General features: G+C 33.5%; 4 protein-coding genes across 4 annotated transcripts; 2 read left to right on the top strand and 2 right to left on the bottom strand.

Moving 5' to 3' along the window:
• The first annotated feature begins 516 nt into the window (after nt 1–516).
• On the top strand, nt 517–2486 carry LOC17879388. The gene has a single exon (XM_006285234.2). The coding sequence runs from the start codon at nt 517–519 to the stop codon at nt 2461–2463; it is 1947 nt and encodes a 648-aa protein (XP_006285296.1). The 3' UTR covers nt 2464–2486.
• Nucleotides 2487–5105: 2619 nt separating this feature from the next.
• LOC17881028 (RING-H2 finger protein ATL17) lies at nt 5106–5980 on the top strand. Its single transcript, XM_006285596.2, has one exon. The coding sequence runs from the start codon at nt 5149–5151 to the stop codon at nt 5620–5622; it is 474 nt and encodes a 157-aa protein (XP_006285658.2). The 5' UTR covers nt 5106–5148; the 3' UTR covers nt 5623–5980.
• A 1312-nt stretch (nt 5981–7292) lies between these two features.
• Nucleotides 7293–10089, bottom strand: LOC17878291 (putative pectinesterase/pectinesterase inhibitor 43). The gene is made up of 5 exons (XM_023779586.1): nt 9418–10089; nt 8889–9216; nt 8271–8738; nt 7800–8184; nt 7293–7715 (listed from the first exon to the last, which is right to left on the bottom strand). Exons 1-5 carry the CDS (start codon nt 10087–10089, stop codon nt 7415–7417), a joined length of 2154 nt encoding a protein of 717 aa, XP_023635354.1. The 3' UTR covers nt 7293–7414.
• Nucleotides 10090–10763: 674 nt separating this feature from the next.
• LOC17879645 lies at nt 10764–11483 on the bottom strand. Its single transcript, XM_006284613.2, has one exon. The coding sequence runs from the start codon at nt 11428–11430 to the stop codon at nt 11020–11022; it is 411 nt and encodes a 136-aa protein (XP_006284675.2). The 5' UTR covers nt 11431–11483; the 3' UTR covers nt 10764–11019.
• Between the last annotated feature and the right edge of the window lie 1592 nt (nt 11484–13075).

Here is a 13075-nt window from a genome sequence, read left to right as displayed (position 1 = left end):
TCCCCATTGATGGACAATTTTTGTTTACATGTCAGTAGTCGAAGATATGATATTCAAGGAAAAGTATAATGGTAACTTAATCCCTAAACCTTAAGCCTTGAAATTGAACCCCAAGCCTTCTTTTTAGTTTTGATAAATTATCAATCGATAGAGATTTATCAAAACTAAATTATAAATTATACAACATTTATGTTGATACATTATGAATTATGGAATTATTTGGTAGTCATATATGATCGATGTTGTATTTTTAGTGCCTTCTTAGCTAAACAAAAATTAACTTTAACTTAATTAGGTGTACTTCCCTTTCTATATCTAAGGAATTTGTTCTTTAAGTTATTCTTTACGTTACAAATATTTATTCTTTGACGAGTCCTTGACAAACATTATCCCTTGAGTATCCTTTCATGAAAACAACGAATAATTGATAATGATTATATATCATATTCTTTATAAATAGGTATATATCTAACAAACAAAAATTATAGAACATTATAAAAAAACACATTTATAAAAATGGAGATACTCGACAAAATGTATACATTAATCCCGACGCGTGGGCTAAAATGTGACGGATGCAATCTTGGTAAAAACTACCATAGTGATGGTTATCGTTGCTTTCATTCTGGACTCTTCTTTCATAAAGAGTGTGCCAATTCCGATCTAGAGATTAGCAACCAGTATCATCCCCAACATTCTTTATACTTCAAAGCGGTTCCAAAAAATGAAGGCGTCTATGGCGAATGCAAGATTTGTAGAGGTAACTTGCCAAAATTGTACTACTATTGTTCAATATGTGATTTTTCCATCGATTTGATATGCGCAAAAAAGGAAGTTATCATAACAATTGAGGATGTAAAGACTCACGAACATTGTTTAACCCTTGTCCCAAAGATGGTTATGTTTACTTGTCATATATGTGGACTGCTTGATGATCGGTTCCCTTATGCATGTGAGTTATGCAAATTGAGTTTTCACAGAGATTGTGCAGAATCAATAGCAGAGGTCAACTATTCTTGTCATCCTAAACATATTCTTAAGCGCCTCACACATGTTTCCAGTTACACTAATGAAAAATGTTGTTTGTGTAGAACTAACCTTAATAACCTTTTTTATCACTGTTACGTTTGCAATTTTAGTGTGGATATCAATTGTGCAAAGAATCCACCACCTTTCACTCTTGTCCATCCTAAGGCTCATGAGCATTCACTCACTCTTATGCCGCAACGAAAATTTCTTTGTAATGCTTGTGGAATAGAGGACGACCCAAATCCGTATGTATGTCTTCCATGCAATTTTATGATCCATAAAAATTGTATTGATATGCCACGCGTCATAAAGATCAATCGTCATAATCACCGTATTTATTACAAAAGCTTCCTAGATATGGGAGATTGGAAATGTGGAGTGTGTCATAAAAAGATGACATGGACATTTGGGGCTTATTCTTGTTCAAAATGTCCAGATCTTGCTTTTCATTTGAGATGTGCCACAAAGTTCGGAATTTGGGATGGAATTGAACTTGAAGATATATCAGAAAATAGTTCAGAGGTTAAATCATATGAGATGATTGAGGAAGGAGTAATAACACATTTCAGTCACACCGATCATACTTTAAAGCTCAAAGAAAAGAGTGAGGCAAATGATAAATACATGTGGTGTAAAGCATGCTTTTATCCCATATTTCTTAATCCATTCTACATTTGCACAAAATGTGATGATTTCATCCTTCATAAAAAATGTGCGTTTCTCCCCCAGAAAAAGATAGATTCTTTCTACAAGATGTCGATTACTCTAATCACAAGACCTGATTGGAATGACCGAATATATGTTTGCAGTGCTTGTCAATACATTTTTCAAGGTTTTCATTATAAGAGTGATGATGGTAATATTATTCTCGATGTGCGATGTGGTTCAATTTCAGATTCGTTTGCTCATGAGAGTCATCCACTTCATTCGTTATACATAAACTACTCAACAGAAGAAAAAATTTGTAACGCTTGTGGAGATAAGACAACTATGGTTTTAAGTTGCGAAGACTGTGGATATTATTTAGATATTAAATGTTCTATTTTGCCAAAAATGGTCAAACACAAAAATGACATAGATCATTTTCTATTTTTATGCTATGGAGAAAAAACACGTGAACAATATTGGTGCGAGATATGCGAGGAAGAACTAGATTCAGAGCAATGGTTTTATTTATGTGAACATTGTGGCCTCACTTTTCATATAAAATGTACACTAGGAGATTTTATATGGATGAAACCAAAAACTGAGGATGATTCATCCCGAGTTTATGTTATTCCTAACAATCGTATAACTCGACCAATTTGTTACGTTTGTCATTCTCGCTGTCAATTCTCATCCGTCCTGTCTTTTTTAGAAGAAATATTTTGTTCAGTAAGATGCATCAAAAAGAAGTTTATGGAAGAGTCTGCGATTGAGCTTGATAATGATTAATCTGAACAATGTTTGTAACAAACTCAGTGTTGATACTTAATTTTACTTCAAAAATTGTGAGTACATATCATGTAAACAATATATTATTATCTGTAAAAATGATATATGTATATAGTTATATATATATATATATATATATATATATATATATATATATACACATAAAATGTTTGTTTTTTATTATATTTAATTTAAATAATCACTATCTCTTAAATCTGTACATTATCTCTTGTTAAAGTATATATTGTGTCTTATTTGTTATCAAATATATATCTTCAGAAGTTCATATCGATCTCGAATATATAAAACGTATTTTTTTAGTATACTTTCGGATATCTAATTCAGTATACATATGACATTTTCATCATTTATATTTATTGAAGAAGTTTATTTGAAAGGAATAATAAAAAATTTCTTATTTTGAAAACAACATAATATTATTATAATCTCTGAAAACCAAGTACTTAAAGCTTAAGGAAATAATATTGTCAACTCTGAAAACTGAGAAATATTTTCAAAAGCTGGTCACAAATATGATGAAGCATCATTTTCTGATTCCATGTTGTGGAGGAATGGTTACTAACGACCGATCTATTTGAAGTTTTGAATAAACCGCTTCTTCTTGTAACCATGGTGTCAATCGTATAAATGTTATTTAGCCCACATTTTATTATTGCGTAAACAAAATCTAGAAAATTCAAGAGAAGTAAACTCGCAGACATATATTAGAAGTATAATCCTAGGATCATACCCATTATTTAATCTCATGTTCACAATCAGCATGAAAACACCTTCCTTACATTATGGTTTCAATCTTTAATGACTATTGTCCTTGATAGTTTTATGTGGGTTAGTGGCTATATATGAGTTGGTTAACTCTGTTAATGTTACATCCTTTCTACTTTAACTTCCCCTACTTGTAATTCATTTTACCAAAAAAAAAAAAAAGAAAAAAAAAACATGGCCATTCCAAACATTATTAGGGCCCTTACTAGAATAATACTCCATCCGTTTCTAACTATAAACACTTTCTAGATTTTTCACACATATTAATTAAGAAAATATCTAAAAGTTGATGATGATTGTATCATTTTTGTGATTCATTATTTTTTAGAACTCTAAACCAATATTAAATAGTTATTTACCTTGAATATTTTAAATTTTAATTAATAATGCATTGATAACTTAGAACAATAATTGTTTTAAAACAATTTGTTTTTCCTAAAAGATCATATTTTAGGAACGGAGGAGGAAGTACAATATTACCTTTAGCCTTATTTGACTCAAAAAACTTATATATATATATATATATATATATATATTTATATATATAGTACGTTTATATCATCAAAATAATACAAAAAGCATACTTGTAAAAAAATGTACAAAATATTAAAATTCTTGTTAATCCGAAGAGATGTGAAACATTGAATGACATGAAATTTCAAGACTACTACTGTAAAATTATTAGATGAATAGTAACACAAGAAATTGATACGTTTGATTGGAAATCTAATCAAAAAATAAACCAGTTAATATAATTTTATACATATTATATTTATTATGTTGGTAGAGCATGTCAATTGGTGAGTCTCTAACAATAATCTTTTTCACCTACCTAAAATTTTAAAAAAAATATTAATTAATATTATTTCGTTCATCTTTGTAGAGACTCTTATAATATCAAATTATTATTACATATTTTACTAATATTTTTAGAGATGAGATACTTTTATGAGACACTTCCATTACATATGCTTTTAGCTTGGTCGTTGGGAGAGACGTTTAGGTGCGGGCATGACGGTGTGTGTTCACTTAGATTTTCATTTATGTATAAGAATTCAACAACGACTGTTACAAAACAAACAATATGAAAATATATAGACACGGAAATTTTGTCAACACAGACATATAAATATTTGATATAATAATTTTGACACCACTTAATATGATGTACTTAGGTTTTGAATGGAGATAATAAATAAGGCAGAGCAGATCAAGCAGTTCAAATATACCCAGCAGAACAAAAGCAAATTAAGCAGATATGGCATATTAAATGCAGATCAAGTTTTATTAATTTTTTATTAAAAAAGCAGTTCATTTAAAAACACTCCAAATCTCCAGCTTTTTTACTGTTCATAATGCAATACAAATATCCTTCTTATTTTTGATCTGCCACCAGATCAATTATTTTTTAATAATATTTCCTTTTTTGGAGGAAAAATAGCAGTTCCCCCACTATGTGTATTATCTGCTTTTAATCTGCCTTTAATCTGCCCTTCCATTCAAAGCCTTAAACAATAACTTCATCCTAAACGATGGATTACGTAAACATTTTTTTTTTGTTTTAACTTATTTGGAAGTTATATAAAAAATGATGTTGTAGTTAAAAAATTTTTAACCCAAAAAGAAATTACATAATCTAGCATCCTCGAGAAAATATCAATAACGTAGGCATAGAAAAAAGTGTAGTAAGAATCATCTCTCTCTATTTCTTACTCACAGTTACTAAAACCACCAAAACTTTCTCTTTCACTTCATTCTATAAGTGCAGTAAGAGACATCTCTCTCTATTTCTCACTCACACTTACTAAAACCACCAAAACTTTCTTTTACTTCATTCTATAAGTGCAGTAAGAGACATCTCTCTCTATTCGACGTCCCAACATTTGAAATCCTGAAATTATGAGTTTTCGTGACCCCAATCCATTGAGCTCACCCGATACCAATTCTGATCCTAAGAGTTTCGCCATAAACAGCAAAATCATGCTCACCACCACTGTCATAATCTTCTTTATCCTCGTTTTCATGGTTTCTCTCTACTTCTACTCTCGCCGCTCGAATCCCAGTCGTCACATTACCGTCGCGATTACTTTTTTGGCTGAACCTTCCTCCACCGCCGTTGTCACCACTCACAGCGGTCTTAACCCTTATGTCATCAAATCTCTTCCTAGTTTCACGTTCTCCGCCGCAACTGCAGAAACCACCATCGAATGCGGGATTTGCCTATCGGAGTTTGAAGATAACGATTCTGGTAGGATTTTGCCAAACTGCAAACACATGTTTCACGTTAACTGCATTGATATGTGGTTTCATTCTCATTCATCTTGTCCTCTATGCCGATCACTTATTGAGCCTTTCGTCGGAGGAGTTAGGTAAATCGACGGTGGAAGAAGTTTTGGTTTCTACGTGCATTCAACGTGGTTCCTGCTGAAGACCAAAGTTTCAAAACCTCAACTGTTTGAACATATATTATTGTGACTGCCACGTGGACGTATATTAGTTGTTCTCAATTTATTATATGTTCTTCTTTTTCAATTAATGTATTAAGACTTTTTAGGAGTTTAAGATGCATGCATGCAAGTAGAACAAAAATCTTTTTCGATTTTATTTTTAAAAATTGATTAATTACTCTAGTTACGAGATCTAGTTTGACGCATTAAACGTTTGCTTTTTGTTGTCATAACATTTTTCAAGGTCTCGTCACTTGTGTGTTGTGTACAGAAGTGATAATGGACGTGTACATTTTTCAAGGTCTCTATAATATTTATGAGCCTTTTATCAATGCATGAGAGTCATCCTATTCATTCGTGGAGATAACACAATCATCAAGGGTTTGATTTATGAGGAGTGTGATACATTCTATAGTGCATGTTTTCATAATATTTCATTTTGAATATACTTATCCCCTGTCTGTACTTGTTATTTTGTTCAAATATATACTTTCTTTGTTATCAGTAGTTATCCTCATACGGATCTAAAACATAGACTACCTGATGGAGGTCCCAATCAAAGCAACAAGAACACACTTTACTTTAATACTTTAGATAAAATTTCTCTTCCTAGATTCAAACTCTCTGACAAGGTATTTAAACAAACCAATAAAATGAGAAAGCTAACTGTATTAAATCTACAACTAAGAAAGCTGAAGAGTGAAGAGACGGGGATACAATCCCACTAGGCAATAATTTAGTTTACATACCAAACCCACATCTTTGACCTAGTTGGCACTGCGATACGCTGGTTAACGTTATGTTCTCATCACTATCATTCAACGTAACTACACGAATGTGTGGGTCGTGGCACCATCATCATCATCATTCAAGTCTCTTTCACTAAATGCTTTTTTGTGCTCTTACGATTCGAATTTGGTGTTGGTATCCTCATCAACACAAGTTTGAGGTGAGATATTAAAGCAGAATTTATCAGTTCAGAGATTCCAAAGAAAACATATGTGTCCTATCAAGAAAAAAGAAGCTAAGAAACTTGCTAAAAAGGGTTCGTAGGAAGACAAAATGGAGTGCAATATCACACAGAAGGTGAACAAGGAGTTAAGCCTGAGAAAAATGGAGAACCTAACATTCTGAAGTGAACTATAAAATCACAAAGAACAGAGAAATTAAAAAAGGAAAGAAAAAAAACTATAAAATCACGTGAAGAACAGCAAGTGAAACATTTTTTTTCTAATAGTAGAACTTTCTTTATATAAGTGTTGTTGTAATTGTGCTTAAACTAACTTTCTAGCAAAACATAGTTTGCTTTCAAAGCCAAGATCAAAGATAAATAAAATTTTACAAATTGTATCTTATATCATTAACTTTAATAAATCGAATCCTGTAGTTTACAAATTTCGAATTTACAGCCACCTAAAATATAGTATTTTCTAGATCTACATATGAACACCGCACTTGAAAGATTCACACAGACACAATTATCTTTGATTCGTAGCATTGTAATTAAATATAAAAACACTAATTTGTTTTGTCACATTACTTACATGAAAAATATTTTCAATAAATACACCTATATTATATACTTTTCCCCTCAAAAAAAACTATATACAAATCCTCTTAGTTAGTCTCTCTGCTCCAGATTTATATATATACACACTAGTAAACACAAACCACTTCACCTTAAGCAAGAGTGACACATGATATAATGACATGTATGCTCAGTTAGCATTGTACGGTATACGCGTTTGTGGAATCCACGTGTTGCCACGTAGGAAATTCCCTGGAGAGAACTCCCTTACGGCTCTAGAAGAGAGACGTCGGATACCTCTCCACCTAACCCGGCGAGACTGACCCGAACCACGACCTCTGTTGCGGTACTCAGTGTAGAACAACGTGTTGAGTGCAAACGTCTCGTTCCACTTCAACCAACCTTCTGGGTCTATCACATCATCAATCTCTGTGTTCATTATGACTGTTCTCGAATACTCCTTCCACGGCCGTCCCAAAAACGCTCTGTTCCTGTATATATACAACGAGCTTTAATTAAAATCCTATATTATGGTTAGTATTTAACTAAAGATTATAGTAGTTATATATGATTACTTGGCTTTGACGGGACGATATGATGCATCACCGATTATACGACTATTGTGGATAACAATCCCAGTAGTCTCACGCTTGTCTTTTCGTCCTTGGGCTGTGACGATACATTGTTGGTTATCCATGGGACGGCGGATGACGAACACACAGTTCTGAAAAACAGCTTTGGCATCACCGAAGACGAAATCAATGGTCCCTGAGATACGGCAGTCACGGTAGAACTGACGATGGGTGTGGACGTAAAGCGTGTCTTGGTAACCATTCATATGACAGTTGTAGAACACCGCAAAATCAGCCGAAACTCGAAGTGCAACTGCTTGGTGACGTGCGGCTCCTGCCGTGTTCTCGAACCCTATGTCCTTTGCCATGAAATAGTCCCCATTCACGGCTGCAAACACCATACATAGTTTTAGATTATATCAATAACAGATAAATTATAATAAACCATATGTAAGATGTTGTATAAAATTTTACCAACGGAGGCAGTGCGGAAGGTGCCGACACGGTTTGGTAAGAAGGCAATGTCTCCAGTGATAATCGTCTTTGTTGGTCCGTCTCCGACGAACATGACGTGAAGCATTTTTTTGCTTACCTCTACTTTTTCCTTGTAAACACCTTGCTTTATGTGAATCACAAACTTCCTTTTGTTATTCATTGGTACCATTGCCAATGCTTGTGCGATAGTCTTGCACTTACCACTTCCATCCTTTGCAACCACAACGTTCGCTCTGATTCCTTTGCTCGCTCTCATTCCTTTTTTAGGTCTACGTCTAATTCTACGTGCAAGAAGCCTCCGCGAATGCAGTGTTACCCAGGGTGGGAACTCTTCTTCCTCTGATAAGTGTCGGTCGTTTAAAGAATCCAATTTTCCAATAGGAGGATTCAATTTTTGAAGAGGATCGAATGGTCGAGTTACGGAAGAATCCGAATTTTGAGGAGGACCTAATGGTTGATTCCCTGTATAAGTTGATTTTTGAGAAGGAATCTCAGAGGAACTCAATGGTTGATTCCCGGAAGAAGTCGAGTTTTGAGGAAGTTTCTCAGAAGAAACCGCTGGTCGATTCCCGGTAGAAATTAATTTTTGAGAAGGAATCTCGGAGGAAGTCAATGGTTGATTCCCGGAAGAAGTCGAGTTTTGAGGAAGTTTCTCGGAAGAAGCTGTTGGTCGACTCTGTGAAGACGTAGATTGTTGAGGAGAAGTTTGAGAAGATTCCAACGGCCTATTATTTGAAGAATTAGTCAGCCTATTATTTGAAGAATCTAACGTTTTATTCTGAGAGGAATCCGATGGACGATTCTCGGAAGAGTCAATTGGTTCAGAAGAATTTTCAGAAGAATCCACATCCGAAGGTGGATCTTGAGAAGAATCCGATGGTTCGTCTCGTGAAGAACCCAAAATGCCTAGTCTGCCCCTTCTTGACTGTTGAAGACATAAAATCCGGTATGGGTTATACATTCGTAAAAACGGTAACTATAAAAAATGATGGAACAAACTCTATCTTTTATTTTTAGTTCATTTTTTCTTTTTTTTGTGGTTTAAACTAAAATATAACCTAAAACCATTGAACTAAAGATTGATATCAAAATATAAGTTATCTGATAAGGATTGACATGAATGTACCCCGAGAAATGGAATTGGAATACGGAAAGCCTTCAATAAACTATCAAGATTTGAGGCAATCGCTAATCCATTGCTAGTGAGATGCTGCCCCTTCCTCATGACTTTCTCCATCATCATGGCCGCTTCACTATCGATCCCTTCGAATCCATCGATGCACGTCTGTTGGTATGTGATTGATCCGCTGAGCCACACACAAAGATCCTCAACGAAGTCCGGCAATCTAGTGAACAAAAATCCCCTAAACCTATCCCTTGTTTTCCGAAGATCATCGATTGCATCATCCATAAGTTCTCTACAAGTATTAAGCGCTTCCCTTGTGTGCACATCCGCATCCGCTTTACTCTTTAGATCAATCAAACCCCTGTCGATTCCACTTCGAATCGACAGCATAGCAAGGTCGAAAGACGCTCTTATTATAGTTCGGGGATCGGGCGTCCTCACTGTTGCGAGACTCGATGTGCAATCTTCTTTATAATCGGTGGATGCACATATAATACTCACGGCAGTCCTTGTTATCACCAGCTTGCTTTCACGGTGAATCTCTTCTATTTTTCTACTAGGGCTGCTTCCATCATCGGCCTCCACGCAAATGACCATTGCTATAATGAGAGCCGTAGCACCTAACAAGACATACTTCTTCATCTTGATTGAATAGTTCCATCCATTCCACATTCTATTTTTTTTTTTGGGTTTTTTGAGAATCTTAATTGCTAAATCTGAGTTGATTTCGAAGTCCTACTTATATGTGGAAGAAGGGAGGGAAAGTTTCATATTTACCGTTAAAAAACATGAGGCAGTAATTAGATTCTCTAAAAGATTTGAAATTTGTTTCCATTGGTTTTTGCTTTACTTGCGGGGAAATTAATATTAATTCTTTGTATACCATTGGAGGTGATTAAATTACAAAATTGGATGTATAAAACGTACTTCAATTTTTTTCCTTGGTTAGATTCTACCTTCTTTCTAATTTTCTTATTGTCACACAAAGCTCTTTTCAAAAAGATTTTTAGGTTTGAAAAACGAAAAAGAGGTTAACTACATGACCGCCCACGAAAACAAGATATTAGACTTAATTAGGTCAAAACTAACTAAAAGAAATTAATGTGAGATGTAACCACACATGATTAACTTATATCTTGTAATATATTTTTTATGACTTTATAGTGTATATAAATCATTTCATAATTCCAATAAGCTAGATTAGCGCATATGCAAAGCCGCTCTATGACGGTAACAGGCTAGAACAGTAACCATACAACGATTTATAGGATCCACTTAGAAGAACTCATTCAACTTGGTGCATATATGACATATGCTTGTTTAATTTAAGTTTTCTAACACTTGCTTATTTGTGTTTATAAAAAGTCGAGATACAAGTTTACATAGTACGATCACATTTTACATTACATAAACTTCAACGTAAACTACTTCTAAATACATAAAAGACAGACAGTCATCTAAAGCTTATTCCAAGTCAAAACCGTTACAAAAAGCTTTAGCACATTTGTCGGTCTGCACATTCGAAAGCAGAGATAGAAATTATCACACTTACTTTACAAACTCACCATGCATCTTCAACATAACTTGAGGTTTACACCACTCTTATTTACGAAATTCCTTTATAAGCACCCCTCCATAGAGTTGAGCAGCCTCGTCGCAGTTAATAACTCGTCCTTTCGGCCTCTCAACCCGGTTCGGATTGCCAACAAAAGGACGGCCAACACCGAAGTATTGAATATGTGCAGTGGGGTGAGAGACAACAGGTTCTCTCATAGTTGACTCAGATGAGTACATATAAATAGCTCGACTACAGTTAATAGTAGTACTAGTCGCCTCTTTTACGGTATAAACTTTTGGACCACCATACTTGTAAGCATTTTGGCCAAAACGAGAAGGGAACTCGTCTTTGGGATCATATTGTTTAGTGGTTAGTTTAGGGGACTTACCATACACCTTATCAACCATTTCAAAAGCCTTTTGAGCGATCCTTGTATTCCTATCCTTTTGAGCCATTGCCACACAACAAAGTAGAGAAGAAAGGTCTTTGTTTAGTGTATTATCTTTCTTTCTTTGGGTTTAGTTGATAAGTAGAAGAAGGCCATTGCCCTTCTTATAGAACCAGCATATTCTTTGTAAACTAGAGCATCTCGTTACTTTTTTTATCCACTTGTATTTTCCTATGAACACTCGTTTTCTTTAATTTATTTTTATTCTGGTAAAGAAACACTCGTTTAATTTTCTTTTTGTTATATCAAGTGTTTTAATATGAAGTTTGTAAGTTCTGATATATTCCTTGTGAACAATATAGATCTCTGATACGTGTAATCATCACACAAAAATGGAATCAAAATTTCTTTAAATAGTCATGCATACAAAAAAGAAAAATTAATAAATCATTATTCCCTCAATAATGTGTACCTCGTTCAAAGGCGATGGGCGGTTTGACGGCCTACCGTATCCTTACCTTTCATTCCCATATATTAGATTACTGATATTTACCGATTTGACATATCATATGATAACTTTATCAAGATTAAATATACATATTAGTAATTAGCATCAAATTCTTCATATAAACGTAATTATTAAAGACCATCGCTCGATGATTAGTAGTATTGCTTAATCTTTTTTTTTCTTTTTAGATAGTTGCAGCACTTCTATACTGTGGCATGGTTCTAAGAAGTTGGAAGCTTATATTTGTTGAAGAACAAATTAAATCATAAGCATCTTTGGTAACTCTTGTCGAGAACACCCACCCTATTTTCCAACATGTAACCCAATTTTTTGTTATATGCTCTTAAATGTTTTAAGAATGATGTCTCACGTGTCTACATGTCAAAATTAATTTTATATTAGTGAATGTAGTTATGATTGATTTCACATATATTAAAACGCTGGTTGTATATAAAAGTCTACTCTAACATATGAATTGTTGTATGATGTTAAAACCAAAAAAAAAAAGAATTGTTGTGTATAAATACATTAGAAAAGATTGTTAATTTCATTTATCATGGTGTAACATAATTGTGCATTATGATATAAGTACAAATGAAGGTTTGTCGATGACTTTCTAAAGTTGTTTTTCTAGTTCAAAATTGCCGAAACATTTTCAATCTTTTTTTCAGCAATCCACATAACTTGCTATCTTCCTGAAATATAACTTATAACTCAATAAGAATAAAAACATCTTACGAGAACTTAATATCATATTCTGTGTGAAGAGAATAATTAGGGTGCATGAAAATGTAAGAATAAAGAGATATGTTAGGTTTGGTTTTATAATTAACAAATACTGTATAGTAAATAGATTTCGGGTCTACAAAGCAAGTTTTGTGTCGTTTGTTTTTTCAAAGTAAACTTTCAGATTGTTCCTGAATCCAATCTTCAATGTTCTTCTCTTTTTCATTTTCGGTGTATAACTTCCAAACTTATCTTTCTCTTTGGTTTCCTCATACACTATGTACATATATTTAATAAACAGTCATTTGAAATGGTTAGTATAATTGTGTTTTAGTTAGACTTTAGAGGGTTTTTTTTCCAGAGTTTAATGTATTAAGTTTCTAAATTCTCGACGAAGATAATATTTTAATTATTTAATCACAATCTTAATTATATCATTCCGTTACCAAAACATGTCTATTTCTGAAACATATTCATC

The sequence above is a fragment of the Capsella rubella genome, unplaced genomic scaffold, assembly GCF_000375325.1.
Source record: "Capsella rubella cultivar Monte Gargano unplaced genomic scaffold, Caprub1_0 scaffold_7, whole genome shotgun sequence".
Classification (NCBI taxonomy): Eukaryota; Viridiplantae; Streptophyta; class Magnoliopsida; order Brassicales; family Brassicaceae; genus Capsella; species Capsella rubella.
This window is presented reverse-complemented; position numbering and strand designations above follow the sequence as displayed.